General features: G+C 38.3%; 1 protein-coding gene across 4 annotated transcripts in view; it reads left to right on the top strand.

Moving 5' to 3' along the window:
• Positions 1–24,022, top strand: part of bmpr1aa (bone morphogenetic protein receptor, type IAa) — a 76,910-nt gene that overhangs the window by 33,647 nt on the left and 19,241 nt on the right. For all 4 annotated transcript variants that reach the window (XM_015347786.2, XM_015347789.2, XM_015347788.2 and 1 more), the window contains one exon: positions 13,754–13,988. In XM_015347786.2, the coding sequence (XP_015203272.1) occupies positions 13,922–13,988 (67 nt within the window). In that variant the 5' untranslated portion in view covers positions 13,754–13,921. The remainder of the gene's footprint in view (positions 1–13,753; positions 13,989–24,022) is intronic.

Genomic DNA, 24,022 nt, shown 5'->3' on the forward strand with positions numbered 1-24,022 from the left:
TTTACCTAGACAAATGGAAATATAGAAAAATGCAGAACACTGGCAGCAACTGACCTGCTGAGTGAATGTATGCAGGAGAATTAGGTCATAGTGACACCTGTCTGTTTCTTCACCGTGTGTTTTTCCAGGAAGCGTACCTTAGGCTTAACTGAAAAACTGGAATGCCTTAATATCAGTAAAGCAAAGAAATGAGAAAAATGTGTAATTATGTATGTACACCACAATGACTTTGGATTTTTCTGTTCCAAAACGACATTAGCTTATCTTCTGTTTAGATCATCCGGTTCAAAATGACAGGTCATTGTAACATGCAGTTAAAAAAATTCTTAATTATTGCCTTTGAGATATTTTAAATTTTTCTGTGTGACACAACAACGCAGTAAATAATTGCATGTTGGGCCGGTTTCCTCGGATGAGTAGCATTCCTTTTCTCTCGGCAGTCCTGAAGCTGTGAACCCCAGCCAAGCTTCTCTCTAGTCTGGAGTGGATTCATTTACTTTAGAAGAGCCTTGTGAGGCCTTGGCCCCTGGTAGACTGGTGCATAAGGGGTAACAGGAAGCTCAAGCTATGGCTCCCTGTTCTAGAGCTTCAGACACTGCCTTACCTGTGTGGGTGCCAAGCTAACATGGTTTTTGACTTCATTGTAAGTCAGGAAAGGGGATGAAATGAAGGATTTTTCAGGTTTGCTTTAAAGAGGCTGTTACAGTCCCAGATTGCTGTGCATATAAATATTGATAGAAAGTCCATACCCCTCACAACTTTGGACCACTTCCAGAAATGAAGTGTCCTTTGGTGCCAAACTGTCTTGTCAGAGAGTGAAGATCGGAGCTGTTATTCCAGGATTTTTTTAATTAATTTGTTCCACATTCTGGATTATTGAAGAGTTTTGTTTGCTAATAGAACATTTGGATTTTATTCTGCAGGTTCCATCTAGTGCAATGACACAGTAAGTTTGCTGGTGATCTGGACATTTGAATTGTATCTTTGAATGAAATTATTTATGTTGCGTTATTCATGTAGGTTGTGTTCACTCTTATTTTGTGGATGGTTGAGTTACATATAATACTATTGTAAGAACCTTATTCCTGATTTCTGTATTTTGACCAGGTTAAGATTCACTTTGCAGATTTATCATGTAGTGTGTTTGGTGTTAACTCAATCCTTTATGAGATTAATCTAAAAGCTGTATTGATGAATGCTGTTGTAAAGAAGGAGCAAGAAAGGAACAGATGTAATTCTAAGAATGAATGCCGGATATTATGACAGTTGGTTTGGTTTTTTAGATGTGTTTGTGCTGAGTATTGTCTTGTGGTCTGGAAGGAGTGGAGATTACAGACCAGTAAAAGCTTTGATTCCTGACCCAGCCTGGTGTTGAGTGCCTACCTTTGCTTGCCAGGGTTGGAAACTGGGCCTTTGAAGATCAGTGATTGTAAAAAGTTCAGTCCCAGGAGAGAGAGACCAAGCCTCTTGTGAGCTGGGAGATAACAGCCATAGCTGTTTATCAAGCTGGCCCCCTGGAATGTGCTAGCAGGTAATGGAAAATAAATGTTTGCATCACGCCTGCCAAGGCTCAAGGGAGACAGCACTGGGCTGTAGCTGGCACCAGCTAGCTCAGTTTGCAAGGAAGCAAAAACAGGGTTAGTGATAAGTTGAAAAAACAGACTGGGAGGGTAGATGTGAGTCACGTTCCATTTAAGAAGGTTTTCCCAAGATTACTTTAAAATCAAGCAAAACTTTTGGGTGTTGCTTATGGCCTTTTAGCAACTTTATCTGCTAAACCCTTTTGTTCCTTATCAGTAAGGATGTAGTGAATAATCACATTTCCATGCTTTTTACAGAGAGTATGTTGTGCATTGGTATAAACTATCCAATCACACTGACCATAAAATAACACATGCAGGTTTTCAAGCATATCAGTAGAAATGTCCTGTAATCTTGGGACAAATATTAATAACACAAGTGTTGTGGAAAAAGTGTAAATAAAATCACTTGTCTTTTATTTGGCATTTGTGAATTTTTAGCATTTTGCTTTCTAAATGCTTCATTACATTCAAATAGTAAGTTAAAAACTAGGTATGTGTACACTCCTGATAAATTGATTTTATTTTAATGTGTGGATACTTACATTTTATGAAATTGTATTACTGTAGTCCATTATCTAAAAACAGTTAAGTAGCTACAGTATAAAGACAAAATGTAAAGTTCACCATAGGGACTAAGTGAAAGATTCAGTTTTGTATCGGCATATTTAAATGACTGGGCGCTTCATTTACCTTGTGATTAAGACCCTGCACCTTTCACAGATTAAATCAGGTGATCAGTTGTTCAACTGGAAACTTCAATGTGTCATTCAAGACCACTCCATTGAAACTCACCTGGAAAATTTAGTAATAAACACAGTCATTGCTTCACCTTTAACTGTGAAGTAGATTCAGATAGCCCAGAAAAGGATTGATTCCTTGTTCTTTGCAACAAAATGTTCTTTTTAGGCAGTGACACAGGGCACAATGATTATGAAGAATGTTTAGTGCCCACTGGCATTTCCTTGTCATCTAGATCAGTAACAATAGATTTTGAACAGCTGAGAAATATAGTTCTCTGACTTTTCACTTTCAAAAATCAAATTTAATGTCTTCTCATTGTATTCATTGTTTTTGTTTTTATTTGTCCGGGTGACTCGACTATGTGTTTCCTGAGTTGTTGTACTAGGATTCTCACTGTATTTCACTGTATACATTTAGTTCCTCTTGTGGTTCTTGTCAGTACCAGATTTCATAAAGTAAACTTTCGGTTCTTCGGGGTAGAAACAAGGAAGGTATTAAGAGTGCTTTCAGAGTTTTACATGCATTCTGAAGTCATGTTTTTGTATTTGTGAACAGTATTATTATTTTTCTTCATATACTGCAGAAGTTTTTCCTATCGTAGCAGGCCCATTTTTTAATGTGTAAAAGCATGTTTTAAAAATAACATTTAAACAGTATTTTCAGTACTGCTAAAGTTTAAAACAAAAGTAACATGCAAAGAATGTATCTAATTCAATTCAAATGCTTAGAAAACACTTCATTACTGTAATTGAAATAGATCTAATGTAAAATATAAAATTAACTTCATTGCTTGTAAAAAAAAAACATTTCAAGAGATGTGCATCCAAATAAAATATATATAAATGGATACTTTTCTAAAGGTAACGAATACTGCAGTGTGCATCTTGCTAATTCATTTGTGGAGCTTTGCAAAATGGTTCTTTTTTATAGATGGTGTTTAAATGCAGTGTGACATCCCGTCTGTTAGTTATTCCTGTGGTTGGTCTTATTTGATTGCAGTCTGTTATGGTCCAGGAATTTGTTCCACTCAAACCCTTAATATCAGCTAATTATTTGCAATGAATAGAGTAATTACAGGTTATATCAAGCATCAATAATTATCATCTCCCCAGTCTGCCACTTACAGCAGTCCAGAATATTTTGCTTTAATTTGGAACAGAAATCTGGGTAGGAATATGCCCCTGGAGCCAGATTAGATCATTCAAAGCAATACTTTGGGATTAGATGGAAGGTTGTAAAATGGCATCCCTACTCAAGAAATATAAAGAGATTAGTGGAAATCAAGATGTGATGATCTGCTGTAGGGTGTAAGGTGCTACCAGCCAGAAAAGAAAGTGAGACTTGATGTTGGTGAGAGATTACAGGTAAAGCACACAAACACAGTTTTTCATGAAAAGCTTTGCGTGTGGAACTGCCTTTCATTTGGTGGCAGTTGTTGTTATATTTTCTTCTAAACTTTTTAACATCACACTCTTGAGCTATTCACTGCCTTATCCAGGACAGGTATTACCACATAAAAGGGGATTCAGAGTCAGGTTGTGTATGGACTTAAATATATAACAGAAGATACTACACCCTTCTTGCTCATTTTTACAAGCTGCAATATCAGTTTTGTGCTGACCAAAATCATACACCATTATTACTGCATTGCGCTCCACATTTTTTTACCTTTTTATTTGTTTTACAACATTGTATACAAGATAATGTCATCTCGTCTTTCTCGTAAGATGCTTCCTTAAGATCAGGGTCTCCCAATATAGTTAGGCTTATCATTTTTTGTTAGATCATCATATAATATAATCTGCCAGATGTTTGTGAAATTTAGACATGAAATTTAACTTAAACTGTGGTATATTTGAATAATTACCTCTGCCCAATTTGAAAATTCATCCCTTATCTGTATTCTTTTCTATCCACTTACTAATTCTTAAACATGTTTCCTTGAACGTCTGTCTGCAATCTGAAGATCATATTATGAGTATGAAGAGCCTTCTGAAAATTGTCACATGTACTGTGTCAATTGTCACATGCACTGTGTGTATCCAGTGCTGCTGTGTGTTTAGTTATGTGAGACCTGTTTGCAGTTAAATGGTTGCTGCAGGAAGGAACACCTGTTTAATATTTTGGGGTTAGAAGGAATCCGCATTGAGTGCATTTCAAACCACAATGAAAATAAAATGTACTTTCATTGGAGGTATAAATTGTACGTCACAAAATAGGCAAAATTTCCAGGTATGCACAGCACCATATTCTGCAATTCCAGGATCAGTCAATAACTAAAATCAATTGGAAAAAAAAATCCAGTGACATGAAAAAAGGCATTATTATATTGTCAACAAGCAGGCTTGTGACTATATCTCTTCTAGTCCAATAGAAATATTGCTCACTACTTTGAGACGGTTTTGCTGAAACATACTACTTGTTAACTCTGCATGCAGATCCCATTGGAAGGAATTCTGCCGTGAAATGTCTGGTCCAGAAATGCACCTGTGCTTATTTGTTTGTATGTCGCATTACATTAGTAATTAGTCATTACAGTGACTAGTGAGCAAGAAGGGGCTACATCATGTCGCAGTTCTTTGGAACTCTTGCTCTAGCCCATGGCGAGACCAGTGGTTTGTGGTAATAATGGTGACCGTACAGTACTTTCACAAGATTCATGACTTTGTGCTGAATTCTGAATTAGGAAAATTTTTCTGATACCCTCAATTAATTTATTTTGTTACCAAGATTTATTTATCAATCTGAGAAATCAGGACTGCCGTTCCCCTTTAAGCAGAAAAAGAAATTGGTAGATGGGTCAAATGTAACCTTTTGTGTTCTTATGTAAAGCCTAGCTGGCTGTCCTTTATGCCTTAGAATCGTTTGCTTTACATGTGATCCTCTAGTTCTAGTTATTTTCATAACCTTTAAATTATAGTGGTATGGTTGTTCTCAAATTACTTGGCTTAGTTTTGCCACCATTATGAATTTAGGAATTCTCATGTCCGTGGGCATACGTCAATGTTAATATTAATTGTCTATCAATCGTGTTTTCTTAAGTACGTTTGGTAGAATACCATCCCTGGAGATTTGTTTAATATACCTATTATATCTGAATACTACTTAATATGGAAGTTTAAGAATGATCAAATCCTGTTGATTTCTTTCTTGGTAAATACCTGACTGAAATATGTATTTAATACATCTGATATTTGCCTTTCATTTGAATGTTTACCATTTGTCTGACACATTGCACCCTTTACTATTTTTTGCTGTTATACTGATATTTCACCTTCCATTGTAGTACTTTTTCCCCTTTACCTTTTGCCTTTGCCTTTCTAGTATCACTGTGCTTGCAGTTCATTGCATTATTTTTCTTTAAAGGGGAACTGCAGCACTATTTTCTAACCCTGAAATGTGAAGCAATCGGCATTGATGAGTACACTTCAAACTGCAATGAAAGTAAAATGTACACAGTAACTTGTAAAACCTCCAGTTTACATCACAAAATAGACTACATTTCTAGGTATGTGCAGCTCCATGTTCTGTGATTCAGAAAGAGGCAACACAACTTCCTGTGATGTGTGCAGCCGTATGACAGTGTTTCAATTCAATAGAAATATTGCCTTCAATTTCAAGATGGCTTTGCTGACAAATACTACCTGCTTGTTAATTATGCATGCGGATCATCACACATTAATCATTACAGTAACTAGTTAGCAGGAAAGGGCTGCATCGTGTCGCAATTTGTGGGTACTCAAATGCTTGTTCGCAATAACATGCTGACTTACAGTACTTACACAAAGTTCACAATTTTATGCTTAATTTGAAATTGGTGTTTTTTTCTGAAATGTCAATGAAATTATTTTCTTCCTGACATCAATCGGTCAGAGATATTGGTACTGCAGTTCCCATTAACTGGATCCCGTTCTTTTTAAAGCGCTTTTTTTCTCTGTATATTTTTAATTAAACCATTGGATCGCTGCTTTTATAGCCTTTGATTTTCTTGAAAGCCCTGAACATTTTAGTTAGAAGCATTGTGAGAAAGAAGGCCTCTTTGAACTGCTTCATTGCGTTCCAGTCAGCTGGGTGTTTTTAAATGGTGGATCTTCTCGTTTTCCTTTTGTCGGTTTCCTTGAAAAACTGTTGTATTACTTATGAGAGTTGTAAGCAAATCATGGTTATGGGTGCAGGTCATACTGAATTCCACCTTAAGCAGCCTTCAAGAAGGCCAGTCTCAAGTATCACTTAGGCAAAAGGTTTATGCAAAGCAGAATTGTTTACGTTGACTAATTATTATTGTTACTGAATAATGACTATTGAAAAGATGATCAATTATCTGGGATTACCATTTATAAAAGACCCCATTAGTTAACAGTGGTAATTGGCAGTCTCTAAAAACTGTTTCCACAAATCTTGGGTCCCCTTGTCTGTGCATGCACTTGGATAAAGGCCAAGATATATTAGCTCCTCCAGAACTGCAGAATTAACATATTCTAAATCAAGCATTTTCTTTTGCTTTTAAATCCAAGAATTCAGTCATAATCAATACCATATTTCTCTTAACTTAATAATGTCGTTGCTGTGTTGTCATCCACCTTAATGTTCTCTGTAATGATGATTTACAGATTTAAAAAAAGTGCACTTGGCTGTAAGACAGTAAGTCTTGTATCTCAAAGTGTTAATTGTGTGCATAGGATCACGTGTACTTTGTATGTGCTGCTCTCCCTCTATAGAGCAGAAGCACACATACAATTACTTGACATGCATCAGACGTTTTTAAGGGTTCAGTGTGAAGTGAGCATTTTATAGTATTAGTCCAAAAACTGGCAACAAAATAATGATGGTGTGAAATTGTAATCTGTATATGTTGGCAGCTGTAAAGTTTTGCAGATATTGACGTGCTACATTTTTTATTGCTTATGTAACTGGTATAGGCATTTAGTGCTTTATAAAAATAACTGCTATTGTAATATGTTTCATAAGATACTGTAACTGTGGAGGTACATTTTTAAATTTCCATCAGAGATCTGGTAGACGCTTTTTGTTAGAGTAACAGCTTGGACTTCAAAGCTTTTTTTGGGTGTAGGTTAATTTTGAGATAGTTAAATGTACCAGGGTTTCTTTTTCCTCTTTATCTTGAGTTCTACAGGCAGCAGAGCATGGGGGAAGTACAGTGAAGAAGAGCAGAGAAATGTAGGGAGGGAGAAGAGGAGGATGCGGCTGTGGGGAGGGAGAAGAGGAGGGGGAGAGGGGGAATACGGGGCTGAAGGGAGGGAGGAGGGGGAGAGGAGGAATACGGGGCTGAAGGGAGGGAGGAGGGGGAGAGGAGGAATACGGGGCTGAAGGGAGGGAGGAGGGGGAGAGGAGGAATACGGGGCTGCAGGGAGGGAGGAGGGGGAGAGGAGGAATACGAGGCTGCAGGGAGGGGGAGTAGGAGGATGGGGCTGCGGGGAGGGAGAGGAGGAAGCTGGAGGAGGGGGTGGCTACAGGGAGGGAGAGGAGGAGGCTGGAGGAGGGGGCGGCTGCAGGGAGGGAGATGAGGAGGTTTGTGGGGGGTGCAGGGAGGAGGAGGATGGTGATGGTGAGGAGGGGTGGTGCTGTGCTGCTAAGTATTCTTATGCTAATCTAGCCTGGGATGAGGTGAAAAGCAGCCAAGCAAACAATGGCAGTGGAGCCAGAAAGTCTGCTCTGCAGTCTACCAATCCTTGAAAGGCATGTCAGACAGTGCGCCGAGTGAGAGAGGGCTGCCTGCAAGGAGGGGCCCCAGGAGGGGCAAGGGATTGAGGCCAAGAGAGAGAGACATACCACACTGCGTGCACTTTACAAGCAAGGGAGCCTGGCCAGGACTGCCAGAGGAATGGGAGGGACGTGCTGCTGGAGATGTGCTGCTGAGTTTAAAAGGCCCACGGACTTGCTCATAACTGTTGCACAGTTTGTTTTTTTCACTATTGACAATGTTTCCTTCTGTATAGAGGATAAACAATGGAATATTTTTAAAATATTCTAAGTTCCCTTATACTTCATATGATACATGTTTTTTTAGTATGAGAAGATGAAATAAAACTACTTTGATTATCAGGAAGTTTTAGTGTATAAATACATTTAATAATAACATTATAAATAACATTTAATAATGGAAAAGACTCCACTCCCTGTAGAGCTACAGTTCTGGACAAGGCTAATTTACTGATTTGGAATAGTATGCTATAACCAGAAGAAGGATCAGAGAGTTACTGATGTCTGATTTATCTAATTTTTGAATTAGTTGGTCCTTTGTTGTGCAGTGTTCAGTCACGACTTGAGTCTCTTATTCCTAGAAGACTAATATTGTATGCCAAAATATTAGTATTTTTTCACTTAAGAAGTAAGTTTTCTTATTGTGAGCTCATTTTTTGTTGGGGTTTCCCCTTCCTTATTGTTCTTTCTAAATTACTTAATGTAAAAGAGTATGTATCCAGATATTTAAGGGAGAGCGGTTTTGTGGAATTTGATTTTAACGTGATTATTCTTTTTTAACTGATGGTATGTATTTCCCTATAGCAGCAGAGTGTTAGGTGTGTTAGGGCTGGAGCTGCTCAGAGCAGGATATGTTAAGCCTCATTTTTTCCACTTTGTGGTCAGCTGGCCACCCAGGATCCCTGGGCCAGAGCTCAGGTTACTATGACCTTGATACATTTCAGATATGAGAGGGTGCCCTGGCTGTTGCTGAGAGCTGGCCAACTTGAAGAAAGGGCTGCACTTTTAAGTGCCATGTGGTCTGGTTTGAAACTTCAAGGCTTGTTCTTATTTGTGCATTAGATGTTCTGTTATGATGACTGAAATGAGAATTAGCAAGCCAGAAGTTCATTTGAAATGTCTTTTAACAGTTTTGTTTTGAAACTTCAAATCTGAAAGGCTAGGAATAGCCTCTGTCAAAAATGTAATGGAATGGAAGGAAGTGTAATTGTTTTTCTGTTGGTGTTTTAAAAATGTGGATAACATTGCTAATAAGGGAAAAAAAATATTTCATGAGGGAGTAAACTGTGGCTGTATCTCAATTTTAACTTAAATATGTGAAAACAAGGATTTACTGGCGCTTCTGTTTCACTGCTAATTTCTTCTGACGGCTGCTTTATCCTTCAGATTTCAGTGCTTTTCTAAGTATGTTACCCATCACACTGTAGCAGTAAGTGACCTCAGCCCCCCTCATTTTTCATTACTTTGCTTTACAGTAGTGTGGGAAAGTCCTTGTTTACAGATGGAAGTGTCAGTGTCTTTATGGGCCTCCTGGCAAGCAAATCTGGGATTCTTTTTCTTCAGTGCTTCCTGGCCTGGGGGCAGACAGTGTGAAGTGAAAATCTCGGCCGGGGGAGCTCTTCATGATTGCTATTGTTGTCAGATTTGGACTGAATCTAAACCTGTTTTGACTTTTGTGACCCGACAAGTTTATCATTTGCAAGCCTTTTTATAGTCTCTTGGCTGCAGAGCAACACAGAAGTTATATATGCGAAGGTCCACTTGAAGGGATTATGGCATTTCCTTATTACCTCACAATTAAATTATTTCCATTTGTTACAAGCTTAGGTACAATACCATGTATGAAATGTAAAAAAAAATGCTCTTAAATGTTCAAGCTGTTTTTCTTTTTGTAGAGATGCAAAAAAAGTGATTTTCTTCAGTGTAGGTTTGTTTTTGTGGTGATGTGCACGACAGTCTTTGTGTCAAAAGATACTTTGTAAAGAGTCGGTAGACAAAAGCCTGATTTTCCAGTGCATGTCTGCTGTGTAAAGGTAAAGTACATGACAGTCCAGGAGTACTTTTTTCCTAGGCAGGAGCTAGGCATCCATCTAGGACAGTGGTTCTCAAACTGTGGTACGTGTACCACAACTGGAGCACTGCCAGGTGGTACGCCATATGACCCCAGAACTTTGTTGTGTGCACTGAAAAATTGGGACAGGTTTTCATATTTTCTATTTTAATAAAATGAATTTGTCGAATATGCAACCTACGTACTACAATGCAGCGCACGCTAATACATGAGTGGACACGAGCTACATTGAAATTCTATACCATTGTATAGTGTAGTGCTACGAACGTAAGTGACCAATTGTATTTAAAAAATGTTATCTCCAGCAAATAGGGAGGTAGGAGAATGTGCGTGATTTTGGAACAATGCCAATGTTGTAAGCACAGGAAAGCATAGAAATGCATGCTACGAACGCTGGCAATCTTGTGAGCACAGGAAAGCGTGATAGATAACAGAAAAATACTTAAGAACTGTTCAAGGTTAATTTGAGAAAAATACACAGAGCGTCTTTGTTTCACTCCCATGCACATGAAATAAAAACTTTCTAACTTCTGAGACAAACTCCTGAAGTTGAAACGGGGAAAAATGCAAGCTTGCGGATTGCTAAAGCAGGTAAGCCCCACACTACTTGTGAAGAACTTTGTTTACCATTGGCAAAAGAGCTGACATGTATTAAGTGTGGAGAAAAAGCTGCTGAACAGCTCGACCTGCTGCCCCCTCCGAAAGACACAGTCACTCATAGAATTATTGATATGGAAGATGATGTCAAAAGTACGCTGATAGAGCGCGTTAAGATGAACAGATGCTTTTCACTGCAATGAGATGAGTCTATAAATGTCGTTGATTTAGCCAATTTGCTTGCTTATGTTCGATACGAGTTGTCCCATGAGGACTTTCTCATGTAGCCGCTACCAACAGGAGCTACAGGAGAGCACATAATTCAGCTTCTGAATTAATTTATTGAAGAGTGGCATCGACTGGATAAAATGCATCGGCGTTTGTATAGACGGTGCTAGAGCGATGACAAGCCGACACAGCTGTGGAGTTGCACGAATTAAGAGAGGTCGCTCTAGATATGAAGTGGACGCACTGCAGCATCCACTGTGAGGCCTTGGCCGTCAAGAAAGTGCCTGAAGATTTAAAATCTGTTAGACTCTGTTGTAAATTGCATCAAGGCTCGAAAAATGAATTTACATCTGCTTTGCTCGACTAAACAGGCTTACCTCTCTCACTGAAATGGTGCTTTTTTGTTGTTTATTTTTATTTGTTGTTGTTCCTGTTTTTTTTCTGTAAAGCACTATGAGAAGCCACCTTTAAAGGCGCTATATCAAATAAAGTTTATTATTATAACATTATACGTGTGTGTGTGTGAGTGCACGCACGCGCACTCATGTTGGTCATTGAGTTTTTCTGGGGTTCCTATGAAAAGATGACTAGTAGGTGGTACTTGGATGCTTTGGTTTGATCAGGGGTGGTACTTGGTCCAAAAAGTTTGAGAACTACTGAGCTAGGGCATCAGGATCTGGACCCATCCAAACACCAGTCAGCTCTGGTGCCAGCACCCCCTCCAGCACAGCAATTCATGGGCACAGACCCCCCCTCCTGAAGAAGGGGTGCTTGTTTAGTTGTCTTGTCCCTTTGCCTTGAGGATATTTCCTTTGTTCTCTCATTACCCAAAAGTCACGGATGTGTGAAAAGTAGGGCACAGGTCGGGGCTCTTTGTCCCCCTTCTGCTAATCAAAAGCGACAGACACCGGCCTGCTTCTCTACTAATTTGTCCCCCTTCAAAATGCCACTCGGAGCACTAATTGCAGTGAAACACACAGGGCTACAAGCGAACAGACACATCGAGTTATTAACGCTGGAAGAGGCCAACACTGGTAATTGCGGAACATCCTTGAGCACATAATTCGGGCATGTTTAGCTATTCAAGAATAGCGCCAGGCTGACAGGGGTCAGGGGGTTGAGACCGCGAAAAACAAGAGGCCAAAGATGGGCATCACAAAAAATGAAAACGCAAGGAAAGCAAACTGCCTTTCACAGTCAACAGCTTTGTCTTTACCCTGTTAGATGATTTAAAGTCAAGATAATTCTTTATTATTATTTAGGCATAATTGTCCAATTACATTGTCAAAAAGATTGCAATTAAATTATTTAAAGAGCTTGGTCTGAAATTCAGCTCACTGGGGTGGGAGGTGAGGCAAGGCAGAGCAAAACAGCCTACTGACATGCTTGCGTTCATTATGAGTTAATTCATCACAAAGATTACGTCTTCAGATAAACCTTCTTCTGCCCTTTGCTATAATGAAGTGCAGCAGCCTGCTATTATCTTCTCACTGGAAGACAATAGAGGTATGGACTTTCTCTAAGTATTATTGAAATTAAGCTTTCTATTAAAAGATTTGTTTTGTAGGTGTTTTCCGAAACCCCCTTTAAAGTATTGTGGTGCAAAAGTAGGTTTCTGCAGACTTCGGAGTGAGTTATTGTATCCATGACTGCTATGTTTTTCTGAAGTGAGAATATCAGCATCAAGAACAATGTTCTTAGTCACATACAGTTCTCATTTTTTATACCCATGCAACCTCTACTGTAGAAGTCTTGTAGTTCCTGATATCTGGAAGCATTTATTCCTAAGTGACGTTTAGGGGCCAATAGAAAGCTTGTGCATATACAGATGTAGCCCAAATAAGGTGTGTAATTCCATAATTCATAAAATTCATTTTATTACTTCTTTTTCTTGTGAAGCAGTGTGGAGAAATGGTTAGGACTCTCCACTTGTAAATGGAAGGTTGTGGGCTCAATCCTACTGCTGTTGCACCCTTGAAAAATGAATTACACTGAGAACTCCCCTAAAACAGCATTCACTGAATTAGGAATATTTTGAATGATACCCTTTCTGTTATTTAACTAAAAAATCATCTTTAATCTTTATCTTGATAGGTAGTTACGGCAATTAAGATACAAGTTTGCATTTCATATAGCTGAAGCAGTAATGTTTAATCTTGTTCAGAAGTATAAGACTGTAACAATTTACCTGTCCTAAACAGTCTCCTTAGTGACAATGCAAGTTTACAAAGTGCTTCCAGCTTTCTTTAGGGGTTGTACGATATGATCTTCCATTAACAAATGTTTATAATGACATTGTCCTTGCTAAACAGATCTTAAAATTAGTGTAATCTTTTGAAATGTTTAACAGAGTATATGTTCGAGAGCCTGATTGGTCATGTTCATGTTAAAGAAATTTGCATATTTTAAACTGAATGTTTTGAACGTGTGATTTAGTCTTAGTTTAGTTTAATCCATTTAATTTTATGTTGTTCCTGATTTATTGAGGCCATCCAGTTAGTGTATCTTGAAATCTAGCTGTTTGTACCTTCTAATCTCATATGCTCTAGAAATTCTGAATTCAGTGAAACAACTTTGGCACGCTGTCCTTAGCATCCCAGGCTTCAGTGTACAGTAAACTAATAACCTCATCAGAAACCCATGGCGGGCACAAGGTGGCACCTGCAAAAACCTCAATAGAGTACATCTCAATGTGTTAAAATTGTGGGGGGTGCAATTTTGATTAACTGTTGTGTAGCAAGTGCCATTTTACTTGGTTATGCTTATTTTCAGAGGAGCTCACTGAGTATTAATTTTTTATTTTTTCTTCCAGTGCTCTCAACAGACATAACCAGTGAGAAGGAAACTTTAAAATCTGCCCCCACCCCTTCCCCCACCCCATCCCTTTTCCTCCAACTCTCACACACCCTGAATCAGGAGGAGACTGCCTACAAAAACCTCGTAGCAACAGGGTCCTGGACTCCAGATAGACACAAGCGCGATGTCGAGGCTGCCAGGATACATCACGGTGTTGGGAGCCTGTCTCTTCCTGGCCCTCCGGGCAGAAGGTAGGCCTGTCCAGAGCAAGCCTAGGCCTTCCGTCTTAAGGTTTCAGTTTGTGTGCCTGGCTTATATGCAACTTCTGGCTCTTTTGCTCTGTTGGTGTCTGTGGTACCCATTGGCTTTGATGCGATTTAATTGGTTTCTAAAATGTGGCCCTTGCTATTTAACATTATTTCAACAAAGGGGATAAAATCAATGCAACCTTTTCAGAATTTTTAGATGTTATTTAAAAATAATGCTTATGGTGTCCTGTAGAAACTTTGGAGACTGCAGATCAAAGTTCTTTAAACCTTGGTACAAGTTACTTACTATTGCATCTTTCTAGTTGATGAATTTTCACAAATAACTTGACTGAAAACGTCATAAAAGTATCATGCTTGTTTTCTGAGGTTTTGTTTGATGGTTAGGAGTGTTATTGTTCCAAGTTAAGATTTTTTAGTGGGCTGAAATAAAAGCTGCTGGCTGGAGTGTTTAGTCACCATTCAACTTTTCTAAACCCATATGTGCTTTGGTTTGAGTGAAGTCACTGTAAACATGAATACATATATAATCTGACATGAAAAAATGTTATTATATTTGGAATGGCAGATTTAAAATGCAGTTTTTTATTTTGCATAGTTGTTGGGATTAAGTTTACTTTTAAAGGAGGCAATACCATTTCTTAAAGGGTTTATGCAGAATTGTGGGAAAAGAATCACCAGTGCCAAGTTAGCAAGTATTAAGGCAAGATCTTAAACTTGGAAATTCTTTCAAGTTTGTGCATTATGCCATGAAGAAAACAGCTGGTTTTACCTGTGTACAAGTGTTTTATGTGGATATTATCAGAGCCTTTTAACTAGTTTGTTGGGCAAATGCATGTATACATTGTACTTTCCTTCCATACTGGTTTGATTCTTCTGTACATAATGACATGTTTGGGAATTAAGCACTTTTTAATCAGTTGATCATTGCTGAACCATCTTTAACTGCTATATTATTGCTTCCCTCTGCAAAACAAAAACATAGGCTGAGTACTGAAAACTTTAAATTCTTCTGTTGCCGCTTACGTAGCCACATAATTTTGTTATTGTTTTCAGCTCAGAATGCTTTTTATTTTGTGATGACTGTAAGCTAAAGGACAATGTAGCAATAGGAGACACTGTGCATGGAATTGTATAATCACCTTACTGTAAATATACCTAACTGTGGCTTTTTGATCACTTTTCTCATTCAGACTTTAATTTTAGAAAATTTATTGAAAGAGTCACAACAGAATGAAATAGACATGAGCAGGACCTCTCCCCAGAAAGTCTGTTCAGAAGGATCTATAATCCTTCTGCTTTCATGAAAGATCTATGGAAAATCATGCATTTTTATGTGCATGTGCTGTGCTTGTGCTTGTGACAGTTGGACCATTACAGTTTTCCACTTAGCCTCCAATTGATAGTAGGCAGTCTGCTAAGATAAACTGCTCTGACTATCAAGTCAAAAGGGGGACTTAGTTTCCAGCACCACCTTCAGACTTAAATTTCCTGTCCCTGTCACTTGGCACTGTCCCCAGATTCAGTGCAGAGTCAGTGCAGGGATTTGATTCATGTATGCCCTGTGACTTTTGGAGAGGGAACCTGTAATAAACCCTTAAATCACCGTGCAGAGCTGGGCTGTGGATTAGTTTTTCGGTGTACTGTATTCGACAGCACAAGAGCAATCAAGACCAGTGGCATTAGTTCAAGTAGGTAGCTGCGTCAGCACGCTTAGGCTGCAAAGGAGAAGAAAGAAAACAATGTTTAGGCTGTGGAGCCTTCTTCGGGCGTGAAGAAGGCTGCACAGCTGAAACGTTGTTTTCTTTCTTCTCTTTTCAGCATGGAATAAACCTTTACTTGTTCCTTTGAAGACCGGTGGCAACTGAGTTCTCCCTGTGCCATCACTAATAGGAAAGCAGAATATACATCCTAGGACTTTAGATTTGACATTTCAGTATAAGGGGGGAAAAAAAAACATGTATTTGGTTCACAAAACCAAGACATAGAACCCCTGATATTGTTTTCCAAACAATAATGGAAAATGCTTTGTACTTGATTTTATCCTTTTGGTAATGGCCACAGTTCGACTACAGGTCTGAATGGGGACATATATTTGTGATCTGAGAGCTTCATTCATGGACTCAGCTCCTGCTTCCTGACCACTACTTGACATCACCAATAGTCAACTTCATACTCCCACTTACTTTTATTTACAAGACCCCAAGGTACTTGGTATTCTCCTCTAGGGCAGCTCCCCTCTTCACCCAGGGAAAGCAATCTGTTTTTTCAGGAGTGAACATTAAACTCTGCTTGAGGTCCTTACAGCTCAGTGGAGGTACATCTTCTCATTCCAGCCACTTCATAACAAAATGTTGGAGAGCACTTCAGAGATTAATCAGATGAAGCAAGAAATACAACATTTGTAAACATCAGAGATGCAACCTCTAAGCCTCCAAATCCATTCTACACCAGCATTTTTTTTTAACTGTAGTGACCAAAGTTGTATACACCTTTCTAAATCTGTATTTTATTAGACTGGTAAAACTGGTATTTTACATTTCTTGGTACTATTTACTAGTACTAGATTAACATTTCTTTTTTTTAAATTATATGATTTTAACTATATTTCCTTACATTGTTTGCTATTATTTGTACTTCCACACGTTTCCCAGAAGATATAAATGTTATCTACCAGGCATTTGGCCAGTCCTGAATTTTAACTATTTTCATTTGCTGCTTCTTCAGTTTTTGTTAATCGTCCTAATATTTTGTTCTGTTCTATGACTAATATGCTAACTATTTCAGAATCTAGATCATCAATATAAATTAGGTAGAGCAGAGGTCCTGTTATAGATCTCTATGGTACTACATGGCATCACCAAAAATGTTCAGTTTGGAAGGCCTCCTCTCCTGCTCAGTGCCTTTGCCGACAAGACTGATGATCGCAGTTCTCCGTTAGATGGCACAAACTCTCTCTTTTCCTTTAAGAGGAGGACTTTCACCTTTCTTGCAATTAAGAGAATAAAGCTGCGGCACCCCAGCATTGTACAGTGCTTTCAACATATCTGAGCGATTTATAAATCATTAGAAGGCACTTTACCACCACAGTGTACAAGTTTGCCGACGAGATTCGGCACAATATACGAGCAAGTACAGGTTGTGCAGCAGGCATTTTACCTTTTAAGTGTTCGATCATCATTTGTATGCAGAGTTAACAAGTAGTGCGTGCAAAACTGTCTTGAAGTCAGTATGTTGAATGCTTTTATGCTATCCTTTTAATCATAATTATGTTTCAGAACTAAGATGTGCATTAAATATGGTTTTATGACTAAGAGCAAAATTTGTCGGATTAAAATAGATGTATTCACGAGCATGCCTGTTTACAATGTAATAAGGCCGCTTCATGTCACCAGAAGTTTTGTTGTCTTGTTCTGAATCGCAGACGGTGACAGCAATACGGCGCTACACATAACTGGAAAATCTCTTTTGTGGTGTAAACTGCAGGTTTTAAATGTTACCGTGTACATTTTCCTTTCAATTTGATTTTAAACACTCATCAATGCCTGTTCTTTATAATGCTGAAATAGCATGTAAAAATAGCATTGCAGTTCTCTTTTAAGAGAGGTCAGACAAAAGCACCAGTCAAGCTTTTGTCTTCAGAATGTGGATGATGGCAGTATTATCAAGCAGCAGGATGTCTTTCATTTGCGAGTGTAGATGCCTGGGTCGTGTCAGTAACTTGAGTGTGACCAGGATTCACCATGTATCACAAGTACACAGTTGACTTAGTGCCACAGAGGGTAGAGGAGGATTAGTCAGCCAGGGCTCCCAGCTGTTAGTGCCCCCTGTGTCATCCCTTTGTGGTTGCAGGTTTGCAGCACAGTTTGCTTGCACTTTCTCATTCTCCTATTTGTGGTTGCAGGGTTTGTTACCATGTGTGAAAATGTGAAACATACAATTGGCAATTTCACATCGTGTGCAGAACATTGATTTTTTAATTTGTTTTAAAAGGATGTTGGTACTGATTGTCTGCTGTTAACCAAGTTCTTGCCATACATTTTGGTTCACAGGTTTAATTGTTAGTGTGTACTAATAAGGCTAGCAAAAACACTCATACAAAAGCAGGAGCTTAAACTAGTCCTTTAAGATGTCATTGCATCCACAACTTTATTATTTTGGGATCAGGGTTGAATAGTAGTTTTGGCCATGTGTCCATTTCTGTGTCCTTGATCTCCACCACGACACTGCCCTGATTGGTCCAGTCCATTCAGCTGTATGTATGTCATGGTGTTATTCAGGATGGATTCCAAATAATGTAACGGCTTCCCATCAAGGGGAGATCCTATAGTCTGTTGACTTATGCAACAGAAACAAGGAAGAGGATGAACTTTGAGCCACTTAATCTCAAAGGGACATTTATTTGCATAGCTGATGTATGTAGCTTTGTCTTTGTAAAACTTCACACGGAATTTGTAACACTGGGAAAGTGTTCCATTTTAGCAGTTTTAGTTTATGCTGATTTTCTGTAAAACGTTTTTCTTAATGTCTCTTGATAGCTGCAAAATATTTTGTATATTGTCGAGCACTTCCGAGTCGCAAGTACTTTGTTTTCGTTCTTCAATGCTGTGCTTGGCAGTGTTGTATCAATTGATCTAGGAGTACTCTTTGAACTCAAGATTCATATCCGGACATGAATAGCTGAAGAAAGTCACACTGTAAAGTTCTAACAAGTAGAATCACGGCCAGTTCTTGCCTGTTTCATGTTAGCAGGAACTGTAGTGCCCGTTTACAAACCCACAGCCATTAAATGAAGTACGCCATTCCTCTGTCTGTAAGGTTTGTAAATGTCAAGCTGTGAGAGGTTAGTGCAGTTTTAACCAAATACAGCATGGTAAGACTAGAGCTTATCTGCTTAGTATGCTCTTTAACACAAATATTGATTATAGGCGATGAAGCATAATGGAAAACAGTTTCTTATTATGAAACATTACTGATAAGGACACTTTCAGAAATACAGGACATCCACTGAACTTTTCATCATTGTTACAGGTATGAGCCCCCAAGTTCTGTTTACATTTAAAAAAGTATCATATCTTTGTGTGAAGACCTTTTTTTTAAAGATGATGAAATCTTTACAAAGCACTTTGTTTAAAATTAACATTTGTATGGATGTGAAAGAGAATGTAGACTGCATCCCTTGCACATGGAAATCACATAGAAACTTGTTATGCAAATGAATTTTAACAGAGAAGAAGACAAGGGCAAGTAAAAGATTGTTTAACAAATGGAACAGCTATACCAATTTGTCATGTGATTACCACAAATAGCATTTCTCTTTGGTCCGGGTGTTAAAACAGAGAGCATGTGCTAAGTGTTAAGTATCTGGTGTCTCACTCCTTTAATTTTTTATTTTTAGTAATTAAGGGACGTACTTTTTAAACTGTATTTAATCTCAAGATCTAAGGCTGGACGGATTTAATTTACTAGGTTTGATTCTTTGCATTTACAGCTCAAAGCTCCAGTAAAGACTCGTGCTGTAACTGTTTAAAAGCAGCTTTTTGCTTGCAGCTATAAACTACTGTGTCCAGTGTGCTTGCGGAAACCCAGCAACAGGAAGCTGTTGAGATGATTGTCGGTGCTCCGCATTCCTTGACACATTAACTGTTTCCTGTATAATGTTGTTGGAGAGTTCTTGCTGAACAAAATACTCCAAACATTCATTGTTCTCCGGAAATTTTAACTCAATGGGAAATCTTACTTGCTGGTAATTGCATATACAGCCCGACAGATGTGTGAATCCTGCTCTAGAAGGCAGCTGGGTGGGACAGAAATATTTAAAGGCCTGCCGCACTGCTGCTTTCCAACAGAGTTTGGCACCTGAGACACCTCAGACTCAGTTAAAAATTCACTCTTATGAAGAGGCTAGAAAAAAAGATAATTCTCTTTTACCATTCCCCTCGTTTTCCCTCAAGTATGGACATTTTCTTTAGTAATTTGTAGTTTAGAGTCCATGTGGTTTTTACTTTCCTTAGGATATAGAATTGAAAGAACATTTTTAAAATCCGTGTTATTCACTTGCAGTCCTAAACTACACAAACTTTTTCAACGTTTTCAACCCTGCTGTGCAGATGTCTTTGAATGGGAGGCTTTTTGATTTGCAAATTCAATCATGAACCTTCTACAATAGCTCAAGGAGAAAAATGTTATGATAAATATTAATTATGATAAACATTAATTTAAATCTACAGTTGTTTTGCTGCAATCACGGTGATCACCAAACCTGATACTAGCTCTCGGATGGGAGGAATAATTTCATTACTGTTCTAAATTGAATTATCTGCAGTGTAGTCTCTTAATCTATCAGTCTTGCAGTACTTTTAAGAAAAGAAGAGACCAGTTTGAAAGTGAACTGATGTAATTTGTACAAGAACTTCTGAACCTTAAAAACAGTTTGCTGATAAGTTGTCTGATTATTCCTATTGATCTTTTATGATCATTCAGATATGACAACTGACTGAAGGTAGTCATTTTCCTGTAATTTTTAGGATTTCACTATGTATGTAGTATGTACGTACATATGTATGTTTTTTACTTTGATAGTTACTGTTAAAAATTCCTGGTTTATTACATGTTTTTTCATACCCTGAAAAGAATAGTCCATCGTTACAACAGGCTTTGTGGAGAAATAATGCTAAATAAAAATTGTAGCTCATGGGTCAATGGAATCCCCTACTTGTTTCAAGTTTCATTCATCCCTGCCAGGGTTTCTTTTCCTAGACAAAAAACTGAGCCAGCTGGTACAGTCTGTGCAGGGGTTTCTCAAGGTGTGAATTAGCACTTGGTCATGCCACTGCCTGCTGTCTCCAACCATTTGGGTTCATACTGGGTATTAATACTCCCTCCTTGACTGAACACTGGTCTCTGATAGTACTGTCAGCATCAGGGGTTTAGAAAGGATACGCTGGCCCTTTAAGTGTGCAGTGTGCTGCCGATGGTAGATTGAGAAACGGGGTTGGACTCATTACCGAGTGTTCTGCCAGACCTCAGACTCCGTGGTGACGGGATACAGAATTAAGCACACATGTGTGTATGGCCTCTTAGACGAGAGCTACTCCCAGCCTACTACTAGTCTCACTGCTTTCCAAGCCAAAAAAAAACTTATCTTCCTACAGTATCTTTTTGCAGTATTTACATGGAGTAACGTGGTCATTGAAGATGATCAGTACTGAAAATAAAGACCACGATTGAGGAGAGTCGAGGGATGTTGCATTATTTTCATAAACAAAGTTTGTTTCTAGTTAAGGTATTAGAACAATTCCTTATTTAGCTGTTTAAAACTACATACAGTATCAAACCCAATACTTGACTTCTGGCTAATCGTTGGTATTCTTTTTGCTCTCAGCCACATGTATCCTGTTGCTTGAACGCTTCCTGGTTACGTCTTGTAAATTATCTAAAAATATACCTAAAGCTTCATCTCAAATGCATGGTTCCCTCCTTCCTACTTCTGCTATTGGCTTATGTATGTGCATCTATCCCACTTATGTTTTTACATTCAATGCCTTGGGTGTCATTTTGCCTTAAGCATTAAGATCTGATTGTATCTTTATCCCAACCTTATAATTTTACTTTCTTTTGCTTCCTCATGGCAAGCTGTTGTACCTTAACATGTCTCAGGATTGTCAAAAATGACATCTATTGATTGTGCTGTGTTGCTGAATGAATGAGCTGATGTTTATTCCAGTTCTAGAAAAGGGTCTAGAAATTTTGGACAAGAGGAGCCAAGAAAAGAGAGAAGATTATATCCTATCACAATTTTTACTGAATTTTTCAGGAATGGAAAAAGAGATGGTTTCTCAACCCTGAAACGGAGGTCTTTGATGTCCGTTTATTAAAATTGATTTTGTTGTTCTTGTACTAAACAAAATGCCTGTTGGTATATTCAGAACACTCAGCAGCTTTTTGTCCTCACGGAGAGGGAGGAGAAAATCAGAGATTGAAATAGAGATCGGCATAAGCCCTTGGTTTATATTTCTGCTTCAGTGTTTGATCTCATTCCAGTCCACATTGCGTTAGACTTTCCACGCTGTGATGGCGCTGTGCTGCGTTAATCTCCCATCCAGGATAACTACTCCCTTGGGGAAACAAGTAGCCACACAAAAAAGCATCATACAGCTCGGCTGAGTAGCTTTATAACCTGAATTTAATGTTGACAGTCTCATTTATTATTTAGGCATTGTTTTTGTTCAAGATGGAATGTTTGATGCTTTCATTTAAAGATAATGGTGCTTCTGTCATCTGAAAATCCAAACTAATAAGAAAACACTTTACAAAAAGGGCTAGTGAACCTTTCAGCAGTTTGGCAGATTATTGAAAGTTAGGCTGCTGGATCTGTCAAATCAAGATTCCTCTATAACCTCTTCTGTATAGGCCTTTTTGTGGTCTCCAAAGACCTTGAGCCAGCCTGCAGAGGAATAATATCTTTCCTGGCCATGGATTCCCAGAGCTTTTTTACGTTTGTGATTTCCAGGGTTTTTGATTCTTGTCCCGAGTGCTAATGGTTCAGTCTGCCAGAACAACGTCATAGATGAGCCTAATGTCTTTTCCTATTCCTCAAATTCCTGTGAAGAAAGAGTTTAAGGTCTTAGCTTGTGCTTAAACTATACAGGGACGTGAAGTATTAGGGTGGACATAATAGACCCTCCAGTTTGTCTATTGTTACTGTAGTTGAAATTCACGGGTTCCAGATCAAAAATCTTAATTTTAAAGCCTGAGCTTGTGCTGAACATTTATAAAATTACCCACTACTATACTTTGTATATTGATAGGTTACACTGAAGATTGGTTTAGGTATTCAGTGCAGTTAGGTGTAAAGTTGTTACAGTGCCAGTATTTGAATTACTGTTTCCTTAGCATCCTCTGTAATCGTGGAAGTGATTTTGTATTTTCAGTTTTTAAAAGAGGGTCTCTGAGAATTATAATGTTGATAGTGTAAAAATCATCATCGCGTGTAACAGTGAATTTTCATCACATGGTTCTAGATGTGAAAAATGGGAGAAAAAAAACGAGTTTATCTTAAAAAAGTGAGTTAAAATATTGGTTCCAGAACCTCTTCATCAGTTAATCTTAGTATTGGCGAGGTGTGGTGAGGAAAATTTAAAAGCATAATGTTGAAAGGTGCTAGTAAGCATACATTTGTTTCATTTTTTTCTTCTATTCTGTGCTATTCTTTTAATAAACGTGTAGTGGTGCATGCTGGTTTTATATTAAGTCAGGCATTCTTGAGAATTTGGGCAAAACATGTCCTACCAGTAGTCTACTAAAATGTAAAAAAAATGTATTAATAAATGTTGTTAAAATTGTTTTAAATTAATACTTAGATGCTTTTGCATGCATCTTTGTTCCTTTATCCTGCATTATGATGTATTATTTTTTATTTCATAATCAAGGAGAACCTAAAATGGACCTGTCCTAGACCAGGGTTCACAATTGCAAAATGAAAATGAAAAACCTGCACAGACTGATAGAACGGACATGGAAATGTTTATATTTAGCCATATTTGATAGAAATGTTTTTTTTTTCTGTGAATGCTGTTGATCAAAAATGGTGTTCCAACTTTAGTGTCGACACCAGGGGTGTAGCCAGAAATTGATTTTTGGGTGGGTCTGTCCAAAAGTGGGTGGCCCGGGCTCTAATTGACTGTCCTGCCAGCATAGGGGCACCCCTCCAATTTACAATCCAATCCTCAAGCGGTATAATCAAACAGCAGAATTAGCGGAACTATATATATATATTCTCTCTCTCACACACAGGTTAAGCAACAACTACCTAGGCTGCCGAATGCTACTGTGCCACGGCAGACACACAAACACAAGAAACAATCAGTTCCTACCTCTGTTATTGTTATGATGTTTTGGCCTTCTAGACCAGACACGGGCGTCAGGGCTTGGAATTGAATATGGCGATAATCTCGTCACTGTCTAGAGAGTCTGCAAGTTCCCGTTCAAATGACAACTAATTTGCAAAGTCCTCTCAT

Source organism: Lepisosteus oculatus, chromosome 4, assembly GCF_040954835.1.
Source record: "Lepisosteus oculatus isolate fLepOcu1 chromosome 4, fLepOcu1.hap2, whole genome shotgun sequence".
Lineage (NCBI taxonomy): Eukaryota > Metazoa > Chordata > Actinopteri > Semionotiformes > Lepisosteidae > Lepisosteus > Lepisosteus oculatus.